The sequence below is a fragment of the Delphinus delphis genome, chromosome 14 (assembly GCF_949987515.2).
Source record: "Delphinus delphis chromosome 14, mDelDel1.2, whole genome shotgun sequence".
Classification (NCBI taxonomy): domain Eukaryota; kingdom Metazoa; phylum Chordata; class Mammalia; order Artiodactyla; family Delphinidae; genus Delphinus; species Delphinus delphis.
In genome coordinates, this window is record NC_082696.1 from 76,886,610 (window position 1) to 76,907,376 (window position 20,767).

A 20,767-nucleotide genomic window follows, 5' to 3' on the forward strand; every position below is an offset into this window, starting at 1 on the left:
AAGGCTTTCTACCTATCCTTAATAAAAAACAAAACAAAACAGTGAAAATGTAAATAAAACATAAACCAGTAAATGTGCTCTTTTTCCAGTGTGGTTAAAGTTAGGAGTGGAGATAGTATAGTTTATAAAGATTTTTAATTTTCTGCATTTCATTTCTTCCATACTAATACTATCCTCCTCCATCACTGCTAGTATATAAACAATCTATCTTTTAAATATGAATTAAATTAACATTTGGAATAGCAGTAAGAAAACTGACTGCAATCATAATATTCTCCAAATAGCAGCTAATCTGATCTGATACTTTAACAATCTTCATTCATTTCTTTTAGACTAAAAACGTGTGCTATACCTGTTCCCATATCTTACAAATTATTCAAAATGCAGGTCTGATTTACTTAAAAGACAAGTTATACCACTCACCCCAGGAGTAATGGATTATGTGTGTGAATTACCAACTGATGGCATTTCCTTTAATAATTTCAAATTAAGAGTTGAGAAAATAAGAAAAGTTAGGAGAAACTGTAAAAGCCAGTGTGCTCATCCTCATCTGAGGCCTGACAATTGTGCCAACACTACACTAATTAAAACCAAAAGTTTGGTAGCAATCGTTTCAGGTGAAGGCTTTTTTTCATGCCTTTGAAGATGTGGTTCCTAATGCATGGAGTGTTCTCTTTTAGCTAAAACACTCAAAAGCTTCTTTAATACTGCTCCCTTCTCTGTAAACAGTACTACACATACTTTGTATATCTCTACACTGCACTCACCAGGTAATCATCTGTTTACTTGTCTTTCTGTCCTTTACCCTAACCACACTTGAGCTTCAAGGCAAATACTGTCATATTCATCTTTGACTACTTTGTACCTATACCTGGTATGTAGCATAAAATCACTCAATATTTTTGAAGGAAGAAAACTGGAAAAACTCTCCATGACTGGTATTTGAACTTCAAAATCTTTTTAACAACAGTCACACTGCAGTAGGACTAAGAAATGTTTATTTTATGAGACAAACATAAGTAGAATCTGTTTTCCTTAATGGATTGTTTCTTTAAATACAAATTAAATTAGGTAGGTGGGTGGGTGGGTGGGTGTGTGTGTGTGTGTGTGTGTGTGTGTGTGTGTGTGTGTGTGTAAGAAACAGTATTTTACTAGTAAATACCACTTCCTATTAACAGAATCTAATCTTTTATACAGATGAGCAATGATACACATGGCAAGGTATAAGATGTGCCAGGACCTAGAATAAAACAAAACACATACCAATTCCCAAACTGGAATCAATTTTTTAACATTACCAATGAAGAAAGGAGGGATGGGGAGAATAAGGCATAGTGTAAATAATTCTAAACTGGTAGATAACTTCTAAACCAATAATAATTTTGGTTGTAGAATATATCACTTGATTATAAATCAGTACTTCAACTTAGACCACATTTCAGAATAGCAAGTAGACCGATCTTTCTTAGCAATGAATTCTATCAATGTGATCAGTGTGTGAGAAACAGTGTGTCTATCCTTCTTCCCTCCCGCTAATTACTCTCTTTTTATTGTTTGTTCTCATATTTGTGCCACATGTAGGCCAGAAAGCTTGATTTGTAAGGCAAGCCAATTTTGTGGTATGTATAGTAATTTCTCCATCTTTTTAGTTGATTTTCTGAAATATCTTATGTCAAAACTACGAAAAATAATATATTTAAGCAAAGGAAAGGTTTTCTTATTGTCCTAAAGTATGAGAATGATATAAGGTATTTAAGTTGAAAATCTCTGTTATAGCAAATCTACATAAATAGCAAATACAGCAAGGGTAAGAGTCAGGACACATTTTCTGAATGAGTAGCAGTCTAGATCAACATTTTAAAAAATGAAGAACAACATCTAGCATATATTAAAAAAAATCTTTAAATTTTACTAGTTATAAAAATTTTATGCAACTATTCAAAATGCAAGAAATAAAGAGATAAATTATTTTTCTAATTGTTGGAGCCTAAGAATTTCTTGGTCAACTGAAACTGACGAAGAACTGAAATTCAACTGAAATTTCATAACCATCCAAAAATGGTTATGAAAAACCTCAAAAGCATTTAAAAACACCAAGCATTACACTGTTACGTTATTTCAAGATTCAAGTAATACTTTCATGATCAATGAGAACACTCAAATTTATGAAAACACAAAAATTTCTCAAACATTTAAAACTAATAATGTGATTTACTTTGATGCTATGAAATCTTATAAACCTTACAAAGAAAGGTAATAACTGTAGTTTTACTCATCAGAACTAAACTACCAGCTGAAGATTTCTCTGTCAAATGTTGTAAAAATCAGCTTAATTTAACAGAAACATAATGCAATAGAATAGCTTTTACTTAAAATGTCTCTATTTACAGAATATGATTTACTCAAAAGCAGATATAAAATAAAAAAATTCTAGGACATGAATTATTTCAGAAACATGAATATCTCTTTAGAGACAATGGAAACATAATAAAGTTCCACAAATTAAGGAAAAAAAAGGTTTAAAAAAAAAAAAAGGCAGTGAAAAACTCCTATTAAAGAGGATGGTGTATATATACTAAACAAAGGCAATCAGAATCCTTACCTTTGGGCTGCTGTTTTTACTATTGCTATCTGTGCATTAGTATGAGGAAAACGTCTTACAGTTCCAGAACATAATGATGCATTTTGTGTATTTGCACTGCGGAGTCAAGAAACAAAGAATAATTTAAACAGGGAAAAATTATGCACTTATGCAAAATAAACCCTTTAAAATCTAAGCATACACACACACAAACCTGTAACACTTAAAGAAAATTTTTTATACATAAACCCATTGACCATGTTAAACTGTCCATTAGTTTTCCACTTTCTGAATTTGTCTCTGAAATGTTTCCAATCCAGTTCATGAAAGAAGATAAAGAGTAGAACACTAGAACAGAAATCAGGAATCCTAAATGAATGTTTCATACTGTAAGAATTCCTGTAAATTAATCCCGATATATTTCTTCTTCTTATTCTCTATTTAAGACTATCTATGTACTATGAGTATACGAACTATGTACTATGAGTATACAAAAGTTTTCTTATATGCCAAAATAATACTAAATGTTAATTATAAAAAAAATTAAAAGTGCTAAATTCTACTTTCGATTCTACCACTGACTTGAAAATTATTTAGCCTTTATGTACCTCAATTGTCTATAAACTGACAAAGTAGAAATAAAATAGTGACTTCAACCCTATTTCTGGGATATGTAACAGTCCAATTGTATCAGTAATAGTGGTTCACTATGACAACCACTAGGAAAGATGAGTTATATCTAGAAGAGAAGGGGAATTAAGAAGTCTTAAAAAAAAAAGAGTCCCTCATTGAGATAATCCTGGTAAGTATCCCCTAAAGGAGACGTGACCTACCTCTAATATTATAACCAAGATTTTGCTAACTTCATAAAAGCAAGCTCATCTTATGAAATATTAGTCTACTGAAATTTTTCTTTCAATATTTTAACTCCAAACCAAGAAATCACTGCAATCAAGCCTATTCCCAAGATTCAAAGCAAAGATGCCCAGTGTGTAGGATTACATCTACTGACAAAGTGAAAAGAAAAGGTGTTAAGTTGGAGTAGCCAATTAGTTTCTGGTGTCAAACTCTTTATCTTTTCTGTAGGAATGTGTGGTGAAGTGCCTATACCTCAATTTCTTAGTGCTGCTCAACATGTTAAGTCCAAGTGGGTTGCCTTTCAAAGGTTTTAAGCTTTCAGTCCTGTTTCGTTTTGTACATGTCTTCCAGGGATCACCAGAACTAGTAGCAACAATTTCAGATTGACGATTTAACTGTAAAAACCATAAATGTTAAAGTCAATAAACAACATAATAAGATAACTTATCAACAATTATTTGAAAACCCATTTATTAAAAAAGCAATAAAAATGTACCAGATATTGGGGATGGGGGAGAAGGATGGCAGCGGCACAGATCTAAGAGTAATTCAACTGTAATACTTTTTTTTTTCCCTTAAGGACAACATAAATATGTAGGAACATGGGAGTTTATCATATTATTTCCTTTTCATTTCAGTATCACCCAAGATATTTGAGAAAATTAAAAGAGAAAAACAGAAGGGATAAGGTAGAGGATCTTAAGATAGCTCTTTCCCGAAAGCGAAAAATAAACATTTCCCCTGCTTAACAGGCCTTGATGCTACCCATAGGACAGTACAACCAAATATGGCAGTAAATTGTCATTGTACAAGTACTTGGGCTTTAGCATCAAAATTTCTATATAAACACAGAAACCGAGATAATGTCTTCATATTTTCATACTTGAAAATAATAATACAAACATATCAATAACAATCACTTTGCAGAGATTACAGTATGACAACAGGATGGCTCATTCCTTGGGAAGCTCTTCTCAACAAAGAAACCTAGCTTTATTACATTCTTTGCACAAGACATTTAAAAGCTGTTTTCAGACTCTTTAAGACAAAAGTCCTCAGTTCTTAGTGGTAATTTACCCAAAACAACATTTTAAAAATCATTCTTACCTACTTTTAGTTTTGAAACAGCAGTCTAATATTTTATTTTTTACTCTTTTACAAGAAAATGTAGTCATAAGAAGATAATAACTTGGCTTTTAGCCCCACCAATTATCTCCACAGAAACCTAACAGTTCCCTAAAAACACATATCTCCCACAAAAAATGTCTTCTGGAGAAGAGCTCACTGTGCCAGCACCATTCTTGTTTTGAGGCATGTCTGTATCCCAAAACTCCAAAAAGCTGTATTTTGAAAACACTGCTTATCATTTTGAGACATTTTTTTACTTCTAAATCTTTTACAGCCATGTACTTCGGACTCCTTCATTTATGGTGATGGCAGATTAGATAATGCAGCTCAATCTTCCCTCTACTCTCTGAAAACCAGAAAAGCTGGACAAAATAGAAATTTTCTTAAAAAAAGAAAATCTGTTTGAAGCACCTGAGGGCTACCAAGGCAGTGAAGAATTAAGAATTAAGATCAGGGACAAGAAACTCAGAGATCTGAGCCCAGATTCATATTTTTCTCTGAGACACCTGTTGTCTCCAGAAGATGCAACTTCTGGAGTTCCTGAAGATGAGAGGCTGAGAAGCTAAGCTGAACTCCCAGAAGACTCAGAGAACTGGGGAGACAAAAGCAGAGTTCAACATCCACCAAGTATGGACTGCCTCATAAACACCTCAAAATCTGAATGAAGATATAGCCTATGAATAAGGGTGAATTACAACTATAAATCCAGCTTCCATTCATCTCAACCTCCAACTCAATTAAGTCAGTTCTCCAATTTTAGAGTAAATCCAGAATTACCTGGATGGTTTGTTAAAACAAATTGCTGTGTCCAACCCTTACAGTTTACTCTGATTGAGGAGGTTTGGGATGAGCCTGAGAATATGCATTTCTAACAGGTCCCTGGGTGATGCAGATACTGCTAAAAAGGAAACTACGTTTGGAGAGCCACTGGATCGAGGTGATGTGAGACTGCTAAGCCTCCTCCTGGTCACTAGCCAAAAGTAAACGTGTATCCCTACAGGAAGGGAATATTATCCTAGGCCTCAAATTATCTCTGTGATTTTTCATATGCAATATCTACCAATCATAAGCAAGCTCATAAAGATGACAATGATCAAAACCAAGAGAAACAACTGATAACAGGAACAGAACTATAGGGGATAAAGATAAGAGGGGTTATCACACTATTTCATTTCCATTAGAAAAAGAGAATACAATCACTTCTGCATTTGGTGACCCTTTTTCACAGAAACATAGTGCTATTGTAGAAAGATAACTCAGGAATCAAATAGAATTGTCTCCTAGCCAGGTAACTTTCCTTATAATCACGAGGTTATTTTATGCATCAACAAAGCTATATACAAACTGCCTAGCTCTGGAACGGACAAATAGGTAGGAATTCAGTAATTATTAATTCCCACTCAAGTAGAAACACAGATATCCTCAATTAGAAAGTCCATAAATTATTTTATCATAAACAATTGGTCATTAAGCTACATTCATCTGAAATTTCAGGACATCCCGTCACTGACTTTGGCCTATTCCTTTGTTATTTTGCAAAAATGCCCTAAGTCAATGGTTCTCAAGATCAGCATTACCTAGAACACTTTAAAATGCAGATTATCAGGTCCCACTCCAGAACTCCTAAATCAGAGACTGTGGGAGTAAGGTCCAGCAATCTGTTTTATCAAACCTTCCAGGTGATTCTGATGTACACTAACACTGGAGAGCCAGTGCTGCACGTGATTTTGATACATGTCCTGTTAAGAATCTGGGAAGCGGGACTTCCCTGGTGGCCGCAGTGGTTAGGAATCCATCTGCCAATGCAGGGGACATGGGGTTCGAGCCCTGGTCCGGGAAGATCCCACGTGCCGCGGAGCAACTAGGCCCGTGCGCCACAACTACTGAGCCTGAGCTCTAGAGCCCGAGCCACAACTACTGAAGTCCGCGCGCCTAGAGCCCATGCTCTGCAACAAGAGAAGCCACCGCAATGAGAAGCCCACGCTCCACAACAAAGACCCAACGCGGCCAAAAATAAATAAATTTTTTAAAAAAAAGAATCTGGGAAGCAAAAGTTTCCATTAAAGACTAACCATATAATTTCATTCCTCCGTATATAGATAATTACAACTAATATTTGAGTGCTTACTATGGATAGGCATTATACTAACTACTTTATATTCAATATCTCATTTAATCTCCATATTTTATACATTTCAGTAGTTCTTCAGATTGGGATTCAGAAACTGCACCTAAAGTATCAGGTCAATTACTTGATGCTACTGAGTGATAGGATTAACATGCTCAAATTTCCCACTTTAAGTCTCTTTCTCCAACAAAATCTCTCCACCATATACCGCCTTAAACTTTACTGAAACTCTACCCCTATGCTATTAGATCCTTGAGCTTAAAAAGCAAAGTAACTTGTCTGAACTAGTTAAAAGGATTTGAACAAAGTACTGACCTGACTCCAAAGCCTTTGCTTTCCCATACTACACTGTATAAGGAATTTTTATAGTATTATTTGTAGACATATAAATTCTTAACAAGAGGCAAAACCAAACTATGTTATTCCAGATAACACTCAAAATCATTAGGATACAGAAAATCTCAAAATCAAAGGAACTGCACTAAAAATTCCTTTATATAAATGTAGAAAGCTAATCCTTCCTCTTAAGAACTGGTTAAGCCAAAATTATCTCACCCAATATATAGGCATATAATTCAGCTAATTCAACATATTTCTGATCAAGTGCTTAAACATTTCCAAATTTTCTTTTTAAGAAAGCATTTAGGCATAGCAATAGACAACCCAAAGTCCATCAATAGAGCAAGATTTGCATAAGGCAAATTCTTAAATTTCCCAATTCTGCTGCCCTAAGGTACTATCAAAAGCTACACGCACTTCAGTCAGCAATAAGACAACCAGTACTTCTGGTTTTGCAGATATCTCATGAAAACCTTTTCCTGTATTGTCAAATTCCCTTAGGAAAGGTTCCTTACTATTTGTTATACTTAGAAAGTAGCTGGGGTGGTGGGGGAGGATATCACTCCACAGGAGAATCACAGGATGTACATTTGTAAAAGATTCTCCTCTCACACAGTCATAAACCTATAGGACATAATTCCAGGTGCAAGAAAATTTAAGAGATACCTGTTGAATTAAAATACAACATATAAATTATATTAGATGCGTGGCACATGTACATCTCTTTACGAAATTAATAATTTTTATTTTCTCTCATTTTATTTGTGCTCTTGGTAATCTACATCAAATTATTGGGAGAAATAAGGTGTAAACAAGTAAAAATTGAATGCTTTATGGCTAAATCACAGATTAGAGCACTACTACTACTAAAGAGAAGATGATATATTCAGTCTAAAGGCCCCTGAAAAACTTTAATTCTCCTTCCCCTCCAACCCCTTATTTAGCAGCCTAACAGAGCTTTCTAGCTAATGCAAGCACAACATCAGGAGAACTCCTGTGGACAAATGGATTAGCACAAAAAAATCACATGATTATAAAACTACAAACATGGGCCGTAACTGATGTCAGAAAAGCAACTATAAACACATCGTTATTTGAAAAGGAAAACCAGCTTACAAAGGTTCAATAACACTGCTATTTATGGAAGATTTGCTAGTGCCAAGTACTAGGTGGATTACATGTTCTCATAATTCTCACAACCATCCTATAGAGTAGATAGTTGCAAGCAGACCTAAAATCTGATATTCTGCCTAACTACTCTAATATACCAGCCATCCAAAAAAGCTATGTTGCCCTCAACTGGATATCAATCTGTACAGAAAATATTTACACAGTATAAACAATGATACAGGGGTCAGCAAACTTTCTCTGTAAAGGGTCAGACAGCAAATATTTTAGTCTTTGAGGGTCACACAGTCTCTGCTGAAACAAATCTGTTCTTATAGTACAAAAGCAGTCACAGACAATACATGAACAAATAAGCACAGTTGTTTTCCGATAAATATTTATGGATACAGATTTGAACTTCATATAATCTTCACATGTCACAAAACAGTATTCTTTTGATTTTTTTCAACCATTTAAAAAATGTAAAAACTATTCTAGTTCATAGACCATAGGTTGTGGGCCAGATTTGGCCTGTGAGCGTTGGTTTGCCAACCCTTATGTTTTAACATTAATCATTAATAACTAATAAATAACTAATAAACAGCCAGTTACCAAAATATAAGCTCCATAGGAATAAGAAACTTGTCTGTTTTGCTCTCTATCATCTAGAACACTGTGCTCAATACATATTTGCTGTATGAATGTGTATCTCATTGGGACTGCTAAATGTGCAAAAGTTATCAACATGTGGTACCTTCCACCCAAACTTATCACACATGACGAAGCCAATTTAACTAAAACAAAAAAGTAGTCAGGAAATTTAGCACCTAAAATAAGAAAATAAGATAACCTAAAAGAATCTATTAAATGATTAGACACATTAAAAACATATATTAAAGGCACTGAAATTCTTAAAAACAAAATGGAAACTGAAACAGTACAGAAAGAACTAGACACTATGAAAAACAAAATTTTGAAAGAGAACCAACAGAAGTTCTACAAATGATGTCACTGAAATTTAAAAAAGAAAGAATGGATAGATTAAATTGCATATTAGATATAGCTGAAGATAAATTAGTGAACTGGAAGACAAAGCTGAGGAAACCATGTAGGATATGGTACAGGGATGATTTCTTTCTTTGCCCTTTATCCTTTCTTTTTTTTCTTTTTCATATAAAATATATGTAGGACATGGAAAAAAATGATGGCCTTATCATATCTAATAAAAGTTAGTTCCAGAAAAAATGAGGAAAGGCAATATTCAGAGATAATAACTAAAATTTTTTCAGAATTAATAAAAGATACGCATCCTTTATATAAAGAGGTATAATGAAACTGCAGAAATCCAAAGGCAAAGAGATTATTCTGTGGAAGAGAAAGGGAACACTAAGACACTCTGAACCAAAATAAAGGCTTTCTCCTAATTCCATGCTCTTTTTTGAATGCAAAAAAGGGACTATATTAGTTTAAACCAATGTTCCATATGGACCTACATATTACTCACAAGCCATTAAAAATCCAGGGATACTTAAAACCCTGGGATACCCAAAGACTTTCTAAAGGACAACTGGGCATGGATAATTTTAAGAAAATCAACTCCTAAATCCTCAGTCTCCACTTTAACACTTTCTTAAATTGATTTACTTTAAAACCCATCTGTAGGAAAGGTACATATAATATCTCCTTTCCTATCTCCACTTTCACACCAAACCTTTTTCCACTTTACAAAAGACATAATTCTCATTTATTGTACTAGAGTCTAAAATACTCCTGAAAGGAACAATTTGACATAATAGTATCTGGAATCTCTTTTGGCACATGAAACAGTAGTAGGGCTTCGTATCTTTCCCCGTTTTATATATATTTCTGTTAAAAGTGAACCACAGGTTAGAAACTGGGTGTTCTGGACCAAATTAAGATTTTCTTAATACAACAATAATGCAAAATGGAAAAGCAAAAGTAATAAAAATTTGCATTCAATGACTTTGTATCTTCTACTCCAGTTATTATCAAGAAAAGCACTGCCCCAAGGAACAAATCACGTGAAAACAACTCAAAGAAAGCATTAAAAAAACAAAAACAAAACCAACAAACCCTTAAATTTGCATGCCTTTATTACAACCAGGTAAAAAAACTTAGGTCAAAACCAAGGCTGCAGGGCTTCCCTGGTGGCGCAGTGGTTGAGAGTCCGCCTGCCGATGCAGGGGATGCGGGTTTGTGCCCCGGTCCAGGAAGATCCCACATGCCGCGGAGCGGCTGGGCCCGTGAGCCATGGCCGCTGAGCCTGTGCGTCTGGAGCCTGTGCTCCACAATGGGAGAGGCCACAACAGTGAGAGGGCCGCGTACCGCAAAAAAAAAAACAAAAAAAAAAAACAAAAAAAAAAAACCAAGGCTACATTTTTCTGCCTAGAATTCTGAAGTGAAATGTCATCATGAAGATGCAGATTAACATGTATATATGAAATGAAAACAGAAAAAAAACGCTATTTATTATAGATAAATAATACATTTGATTTAATTGACTGGCTGTACTATGAATTGGCCTTGACAAGTAAGTTATATGTAGACATTTTCCATAGATCAAGAGAGTTAAATATGCAGTTCTTTTAAAGAAAAAACCCACAATATTTTACAAAATTATTTTTACGAAAAAAATTGGCAAAAGCCAATTAGAAATTAACAAGATTTCAATTTTTCCAATTATTTCTGAGATTATCTGGTTAAAAAATAGGAATCTAAAAGGAATTTAAAAGTAACAAGTGTAACTACTAGCCAATCATTAAGTCTTGATAAAGCCTTTTTAGTATATTTCCCCCAAATTCAGAAAGACAATAAATCCAGAGGCTGGATTACAAATTATTTTTAACTTTTAAACTTTTATTACATTGCTAGGTGATTTTCCTGCCATTTAATTCAAAAGGAAAGAACTGAATGATAATGCTATAGCAAAACTCTTTCTATATCCATCTATTTATTATATGACCAAGATTTCTCAGCACTTATATCTAAAAAAAGTTTAAAAAGAAAATCACTGTTGAAAGTTTTATTAGACCAATAAATAATATTTATTTATGGACACATGAACTAAATAAATAAGGAAGGAAAACATCAACACCATCACTTTAAGAAATACATTTCCAATATAATTCTATACAATAGGTTTAATAATTATAAATTACATGTTTATTAGTAATTATAAAGATAACTCAATCCAGCAAAAAAAATTAATACTTGCAACTTTTAGTGAAAAGATCATTTAATATTAAATTTCAGTGAATGTATATCTTTTTATTCAGTGAATATATATCTATACAGTATGACAGAGTAATTAAAAGATTTTCAATTGCATAAAAATACATCATGTGAAGTTAAAATACACATATAATGTTAAAATTTTGTGGGAAAACTGAACAGAAATATGAATTTAAGGAGAAGAAGGAAAAATATAAATTTCCACCTGTTAAAGAGGAAATGGTACCTGTATTTCTTTAAGTTTTTTTATGGAAATATAGTTGATTTACAATGTTGTTGTACATGTACTGTTAAGACAGATGATGCTGAGTATCAATTCTGAATTATCTTTAGAGATCACAGGATACATAAGTGTCATATAAGTTTTATTTTACTTTAAAAGTATCAACATTAAAAAAAAAAGGGCATCTGCAAGCAACCCCCCCTCAAGTTAAAGACCAATGTCACAGAAGATCATGATGAAAAACACCTTTTACTTTTACCTACAAAGCTCACTATATTTGTGTCCACCTGAAGAACACCTAAATAGCCCCACTCTAAGGAATCAAAATGTTAAAATAAAAGCTAGAGAAAACTGCAATGTAAAAAACCTTATAGTTTTTCAGTGTGAGTAGCCTTATAGAGAAAAACTTAAAATTCTATAAACTCCCGAAATTATGTCAAAATAGAGATGTGGGGGAAAAAAACCCCACAAAGACAGGGAGAAAAAAGTAACTTTAAAAGTCTCTAAAATACTATTCAACTGTAAGTACAGGAAATATGTAAAGAGGGTACTATGTCAGATTGGCAAAAATTCAAGTTTGACCACATACTTCCCAAAGTTAGAAGAGAAAACTCTCATACAGTGCTAGCAGTTATGGCTAATGCTAATTCCTATGAATGAGGCATTTGGCAATATTTAGCAAAATCACGTGTAAATCTACCTCCTGAAATAGCAACTGCAATTTTAGAAATATATCCTACAAATACACTGTAAAGATGTGAAAAGGTATAAGCACAAGGCTTTATTAAAGCACTTCTTGGGCTTCCCTGGCAGAGCAGTGGTTGAGAGTCCGCCTGCCGTTGCAGGGGACACGGGTTCATGCCCCAGTCCACGAAGATCTCACATGCCGTGGAGCGGCTGGGCCCGTGAGCCATGGCCGCTGAGCCTGTGCGTCCGCAGCCTGTGCTCCGCAACGGGAGAGGCCACAACAGTGAGAGGCCCGCGTACCGCAAAAACAAACAAACAAAAAAGGTGGGGCGAGAATATATATTTTCTTTGTGATAAATAAAATACTTCTGATGGGATAAACAAGAAACTGGGAATACCATTTGCCTTTGGGGTAGGAAAGTGGGTGGTTGGGACTTACAATCAAAAATACAAATCTTCTTTTGAAGCTTTAGTTTTTAGTATATAACCTAAAAAAATAAATAAATAGAAAGTAACACTTGCCTTTTTTCCTTTTGAGGTTTCAGAATCCTCATCTTCATCTACACTGAGTAGATTTGCCTCACTACACAGAAAATAAAGGGGAAAAAGCCTTAAGTGACAATTACAACCCATACATTAAATTCAGAAGTTTTAGCCTCTGTGCTCACCTAATATAGAGATCAGCAAACTTTTTCTGTAAAGGGCCAGAGAGTAAATATTTTAGACTTTGCAGGCCATACAGTCTTGGCAGCAACTACTCCGCTTTGCTTTGCCACTGTAGTATGAGAGTAGCCACAGACTATCTGTGTGGCTGCGTTCCAACAAAACTATAACAAAAATCCAGGGGTGGGCCAGCCTGGGCCCATGAGCCACTGTTTCCTGACCTCTGCCATTAATGAACACATAATTTTGCTTTTCTTAACTATGGATTTCATAAATAGTCACTCATTTTTCCTTTCTGTCTTGGATTTTAAATTAGGGGAAAGGGGCTGAAAAACAAAGTAGAGGGAAAGAAACATACTGGTAAGAAAACTTTAGTTAATGAAAAGAAAGTAACTGCAATGGTATTAACCCAATAAAATAGTTATACCTCTACCATTGTGGGAAATACCAACCCTTTACTGAGAACCATTGACCTGATTCTAAAAAACCGATATATCTATTAACAGTTCATGTTAATCTGAACATAGTGATAAACCAAAGAGTAAAATTCATAAGTGAAACATACAGGACAGGTAGCACCTTAAAAGACACATTTTTTTTTATATAATCATGACAAATCTTCTAACAAAGTCAAAATACACCCTTCTGAAGACAATTCTGCTAAGCTATTTTTAGTAAAATCTTAGCTATTTATAACAAAAATGTAAAATGTTTGTTTCATTATTGTTTGTATATATCCCAACTTTTTTAATGCTAAAAATTCTCTCCTGCAAACATTTTACAAAAATGCTTAAAAGGTGGGATACTGGGCTTCCTTGGTGGCGCAGTGGTTGAGAGTCCGCCTGCCGATGCAGGGGACATGGGTTCGTGCCCCGGTTCGGGAGGATCCCGCATGCCACGGAGCGGCTGGGCCCGTGAGCCATGGCCGCTGAGCCTGCGCGTCCGGAGCCTGTGCTCCTCACGGGAGAGGCCACAACACTGAGAGGCCCGCATACCACAAAAAAAAAAAAAAAAAAGGTGGGATACTTTTTAACGTTTACAAGTGGTCTACTCAATTTCAGATTTAATTCCAATTTTTCAAAACTACATAAATAACAAATGTCTCTTATAAAATATAATCAGAAATAAAAAGAAATGAAAGAAAGAAAACCATAAAATACAAATTTTGAGTGAGAAACATACCAGTTCAAAGCTCTCCCTCAAATAAAACTTCACTTCAGTTCAACATCTCATAGGTGAAGGCACATAAAGTGGTAATGATGAACGGAGCTGTTGCCCAGACAGAAGTGAAGCACCTACAATATTTAGCCAATATACTCTGAATGACTTCTTGTGTAAAATTTCTAAAAAATATTTGCAGTTTTGGTAGAACTTTAGTGTATATATTTGTGTGTCTCTTAATTTGCTGTTTGTTCTGGCCAGTGGAAAACCAGATCAGTAAACTAAGAAACTAATAGCCATACTAAATTTGTAATACAAATCTCATAACATGCAAAAGGCTCTATTAAAACTATTTAAAAAGTTACAGCAGTCATTCCAAGTACATTAACAAAGTGTAATGAACGCTTTGCATAACGTCTGTCTGGGTCAACACCTGTGTTTATCATTTACAGGGTTTCTGCTTTCTCTGTTAGCAATCTAAGATGAATGTGGTGGGGGGCAGGGTGAGTCACAACTGGAAAGAAAGACACTAAACTTTCTTACAAATTTCAGGAATCGTAATGTGGGTTCATTTACTCCTGATAAATGGTGGCTTCTCAAATCACTACGTGAACAGAATGCCGTATTTTTTTATTTTTTATTTTTAAAGAACAATTTCTTTAATAGGAATCCTGTAGTATGGTCGCCTTTTTTTTTTTCTTTACTGTACGCGGGCCTCTCACTGTTGTGGTCTCTCCCGTTGCGGAGCACGGGCTCCGGATGCGCAGGCTCCGCGGCATGTGGGATCTTCCCGGACCGGGGCACGAACCCGTGTCCCCTGCATCGGCAGGCGGACTCTCAACCACTGCACCACCAGGGAAGCCCAGGTCAACTTTTAATTATAAGGTTACATGTACTATATGCACATATTTATACATTTCAAAAGATGAAGAAATATAACCACAAAATTATATACCAATAAAAGAACTGCTTTTTCTTTCCTTAATGCTACTGTAAAAGAGTTCAATGTTTTCTTAAGAATACCATACTCTTAAAAATATTTCCATGGAATAAAATTGTTTATCTAATGAAAAGTTTCATTCTTATAAAACATCTGAGGGGGGAAAAAACATTCTTACTCTTTATCTGTATCTCCTTCACTTTCTTCTCCATGATCAAAGCTCCAATTCCTTTTAAAACCTCTATCTCTTTTAGATTCTGATCTAGCCAACGCTGAAATAAAAACAAACTCAGATAAGTATTCATTAATAGAGCCATTCAATACAAAATAAAATTGAGCATTTCCCAAACTCTTTGCTTAGTCAGGATTTTCTTTTAATTTGCTTGCCTTTTGATTATTTCCTCTAAAGAGAAAAAGAACACATTAAAATCTGTTTTTGCTAATTTACACTCATCCATGTGTGAGCTTGCTACAGAAAAAAAGCTCAAATCAGTAAAATATAATAAAAATGTGGATGGGGATACATGAATATGAAATACATAAAAATCAACCCTGCATCTCCACCGTATTTGATCACTGGTTCTAGAAACTAGTACCTGTTAATTTGCTTGCCTTATTTATGAGAACTAAATCCAGACCACCAGCCTTTTCTTTACCTCAGCCAATCATCTCTGCCTTTTAGCAGAAAAGAGACAAACCAAGGTTTTCTGTGTTAGCATCAGGGTGAACTCAATGTTAGAAATAACTCTCCAGATCAGAACACCAAACACGCTCACGATGAGTTTAAGAAAAATTTTAAGTGCATGCCTGAAATACCCCGAAGCCATAAACAGCTATGAAGTGGGAACCTGAGAAATAAATGAAGTTCTGAAGCTGGCATTTGTTTTTGAGCCATATGACAAAAACCTGAGGCCCAGAGGCTGGGAAGACCAGGTTTGGAGCCTCAGTAAAATGAAAGGTCAGATCATAGACCAGAAGACCTGAAGGGTGACAATCCAATTGGGTGAACTGGGTTGGGGGGGGCGGGGGGGAGAAAAAAGAATCTCACTGAAGAAAGAGACAGTAGGGATAATTATGACATCTTGCCGTTGGCTCTGGGTTTGGGGGTGAACTAATAATGACAAATAAAGTGTATCTCTCCACCCCATGTTTAGGGAATTCCTAAACATCAGCTCACAATCACTCAGGTTTGGTACCAGAATCTTCATAACCTATGTGGCCCAGAAAAGTCCATAATTAAAAGAGTCTTATGGAAATGATGCCCAATATCACCAGATGTTAAGGAAATGCAAAGCAAAACTATAATGAGATACTATTTCACACCCGTCAGGATGGCTGTTTTTTTTAATGGAAAATAACAAGTGTTGGTGAGGATGAGGAGAAATCGGAACTCTTACGCATTGCTTGTGGGAATATAAAATGGTGCAGCCAATGTGGAAAATGTTTGGCAGCTCCTCAAAAAGTTAAACACAGAATTACCCTATGACCCAGTGATCCTAGTTCTAGATATATACCCCAAAATAACTGAGAGCATGGACTCTGACACTTGTACACCAATGTTCACAGCAGCATTATTCACAAGAGCCAGAAGGTGAAACCACCCAAATATCCATCAACAGATGAATGGATAAACAAAATGTGCTGTGTTCACACACACATACAGAGGAGTGTTATTTAGCCATAAAGAAATGAAACTCTGACACATGCTACAATATGGATGAACTCTGAAAACATTACAATGAGTGCAATAGTGGCAGAGAAGGACACATATTGTATGATTCCACTTATATGAGGTAACTAGAATAGGGAAATGCAGAGAGCAAGCAGAACAGAGGTCACCAGGGACTGGAGGGAGAGGAGAATGTAGAGTTACTTTTTAATGGGTACAGAGCTTTTGTCTGGGATGATGAAAAAGTTCTGGAAATGGATAGTGGTGACGGCTGCACAACATTATGGATGTATTTAATGCCAATCTACGCTTGTACATTTATAAACAGTTAAAACAATAAATCTTACGTTACATATATTTTTCCACAGTAAAAAACTGTTTGTAAAGGCAAAAAAACAATCACCAAAACCTCTAAATGACTAGCAGAATCAAATATAAATCTTCTCTAAAAAAAATAAAATTTCAATGCCTCAAAAAGTTTCCCAAAAAAATGAGTTCACAACCCAAAATATCATGAAACAGGAGGAAACAAGTCATCATGAGTAAATCTGAAACTTCTTTACATGTATAATGTAAATATAAGTAAGTAAATAGTAGATAACAGGAGCAAGGTGTCTCCCTTTCAGAAAAAGAAGTTATGAAAAAAAGAGAGGAAAGCTAGAATGAACTGTTCGTTCTAGTGGTGCTAGATTAGAGGAAGAGATATCAGTACCAACTTTTATTTGATACACATATAGATTAATAGATACAGACACGAATATAGATATGCTGTTCCATGGGTTAGTATACAGAGCTAAGGGTCTGTCCTCAGAAGGTGTAGAAGCAGTGATACCCCAGTAGCAACAAGCACACCTACAACCAGATCTTATTTTCTAAATACCATTCTCCAATACAAGGAGCCAGAGCTCCTAGGAAAAATGACTGATTCTAGAGATGACGCAGGAAAAATACAAGATAAGCCTGGAGTATTATGTAGGGCCAGAAAGGAAGAAGGCGTTTTTTTAAAAAAATGATGATATGAATTATAATTCTCCTTAATAAAATAAATATTCATGAATCCACATGGATATAAATAATTGAATAAATAAATAAATGGTGAGAAGGGACACATCTTCCTTACAGAATTCCAAATGATACATGTACAAACTCTCCTCTAAGAGATGGAACTGAATTCCCTTTCCCCTCCGTATATGCTGAACTTTGTAACTCACTTCCAAAGAGTCAACTATAGAAAAAGGAAAAAAGTAAACTGACAGAAACCTACCAATCACTATCTCAGCTAAGTGATCATCAAAGTTAACATGAGAAGTGATGTCTTATTCATAGCATACTTAACATGATGTGATGAAAATGCGACTTCAGCTCTGTGGCTTCTTCCCAAAAGCCCACAATGCCAGTTTAGTCAAAAGAACACATCAGATAAACCCAAATTGAGGAACATTTTACAAAATTCCTGACCAGAACTCTTTAAAACTGTCAAGGTTATGAAAAATAAGGGAAGATAAAGAAACTGTCATGATCAGAGGGGACTAAGGAGACATGACAACCAAATGCAATGTGGTGTCCTGGACTGGACTGTGCAAAAGGAAAAGGACATTAATGAAATAACTAGTGAAATCCAAGTCAAGTCCGTAGTTTAGGCTATAGTGTTATGCCCATGTTAATCTCCTAGTTTTTGACAAACATACTACAATTATCTACGTTGGGAACTTTAGGGGAAGATGGGTAAATGGTATACAGAAACTCTCTCTAACATCTTTGAAACTTCTCTATAAATCTAAAATTATCCCCCACTCCAATTTTCAAAAATCAAATGTAAAATGAACCTGTGTTTTAAAAAAAGAAAGGGTTAAGTTTAAGTTATGCTACCAACACAGAAAAGGTAATAAACTATGATGATTACTAGTCTATAAAGACTCTATCCATCACTGAGAGTCAGGCAAGTTAACAAAAAAGGCCACTAAGCAGTGAAAAGTCAAGAGATTTTATATTGTGTACGCTCTAAAGAAGCAAGGTTCCGTACATACAGTTCTAAGTAATCAAGTGTAATCACAGGATTTCCTAATTGACAGATTAGAAGCTATAAATTAACAGATGAAAGAAAAATAACCTCATGAAAGTGATAACTGCCAATGAGAAAAAATAAATTACAAAAAGCAAGCAAATTCTAAAAACATAAATTTTAGGGCAACTTGCACTAGGGACAAAAGCTCTGAACCCTCAAAAGTCCTTGAGAGTATCAACACACTTCAATATCCTGTTATGGTTGACACTCGTAAGAATCAGAATGGAAAATTATGTCCACTATACTGTACTTACAAAATTGAAAGTTAATACAAAGGTTAAAGAGAGATCCCAGTTAAGCATCGTAAATTAAATATATGCATTTTTCTCCATACCCCTCCAGTAAAATGACAGTAATGGAAAGAGGGGTAAAAAGCAGAAACCCATAAGAACAAAATGAACCCAGAAAGAAGATAATAGCAGATGAGAGATGTAACTAAACTGATGAAAGGTGAAAATTTGATGGATGGGTAGGAACTGACTTAGTTGACTAGAGAAAGCAAACTTAAACACCTATGAGGGCACAGATATTACCAAATTGACACAAGAAAAAAAATTTTTGAACACTGCTGTCAATAAAAGAAACTGAATTATTATAAATCTTTCTGTAAAGAGAAACTCAGACCCAGAAGGCTTCTCCCATAATTTCTTTCAAACTTGTAAAATATAGCAACAAATTTACCTAAACTTTCCCAGAAAATAAAAAAAAAGGAACACTTTGCAGCTCATTTTATGAAGTCAGTATACCTGATCCTAAACCTGATAACGACATTTAAGGAAGGAAATTACCAAGCACTCTCTCATGAAGACAGATATAAAACCCTTAATATCAGTAAATCAAATCCAGTGATAGACAAAGAATAATATTACAATCAAGTAGGGTTTATTCTAAAAGCAAGAGTTAACATTTGAAAATTATGAATATAATTCACAAAACAAAACCGTTATAATAAAAAATGATTCAGGGATGCATCATCAAGGAATGCTGAAACTAATAAATAAATGGAAAGAAGCTAAAACTAATGGATGAAATCTGAAGAGAAATATGTCATTTATATTGCTTCAAAGTAGTTTCCCACAAAATATTTATTAATTACAAAGGGGGAAATGATAGTACCTTTCAGTGGAGAAATCTGGCAAACACTAAATGATCAAAGTTAATTTCACCAGTAATAGGACAAAAGATCACTACCAAGGCATTCCTTATAAAAACTCATAACCTAAATCTAATCATGAGGAAACATCAGACAAACCCAAACTACAAAATAACTGTCCAGTATACTTTAAACATGTCAAGGTAAAGAAAGACAAAGAAAGACTGAAATACTATGATCGTCTAGGTAGAAAATCCGAAAGAATCACTCAAAAAAACCCTACTGGAACTAGTAAGCAATTATAGTAAGGCTGCAGGATACAAGGTTAATACAAAACAATTAAATGCTTTCCTATATACCAGTAATGAGCAAGGTAAATGTGAAATTAAAAACACAGTAACACATTAGCACCCCCAAGAATGAAATACTTAGCTATAAAGCTAACAGAGTATGTACAAAATCTTTATGATGGAACCTACAAAACTGATAAATGAAATGAAAGAAAAACTAAAAAAATGGAGAGATATTTCATGTTCATGAATGGGAAGACTCAATACTGTCCAGATGTCAGTTCTTTCCAACTTTATCAATAAATTCAGTGCAATCGCAATCAAAATCTTAGCAAGTTATTTAATTCAAAATGGATCACAGACCTAAATGTAAAATACAAAACTATAAAACTCCTAGAAGATAACATAGGAGAAAATCTAGATGACTCTTAGGTATGGTGATGACTCTTTAGATGAAACACCAAAGGTATAATCCATGAAAGAAAGAACTGATAAACTGGACTTCATTAAAATTAAAACCTTTTGCTCTGCCAAGAAAATTAGAAAACAAGCCAAAGATCAGGAGAAAATATTTGCAAAAAAA

General features: G+C 34.6%; 1 protein-coding gene across 7 annotated transcripts in view; it reads right to left on the reverse strand.

The window, feature by feature from the left end:
• SENP6 (SUMO specific peptidase 6) overlaps positions 1–20,767 on the reverse strand; it is a 103,106-nt gene that overhangs the window by 70,145 nt on the left and 12,194 nt on the right. For 4 of the 7 annotated variants that reach the window (XM_060030331.1, XM_060030328.1, XM_060030327.1 and 1 more), the window contains exons 2-5: positions 15,246–15,339; positions 12,826–12,886; positions 3,692–3,834; positions 2,603–2,698 (exon numbers count right to left, since the gene is read on the reverse strand). In XM_060030331.1, coding sequence (XP_059886314.1) covers positions 2,603–2,698; positions 3,692–3,834; positions 12,826–12,886; positions 15,246–15,339 — 394 coding nt within the window. The remainder of the gene's footprint in view (positions 1–2,602; positions 2,699–3,691; positions 3,835–12,825; positions 12,887–15,245; positions 15,340–20,767) is intronic. The other 3 variants (XM_060030333.1, XM_060030332.1, XM_060030335.1) reach the window with 2 other exon arrangements.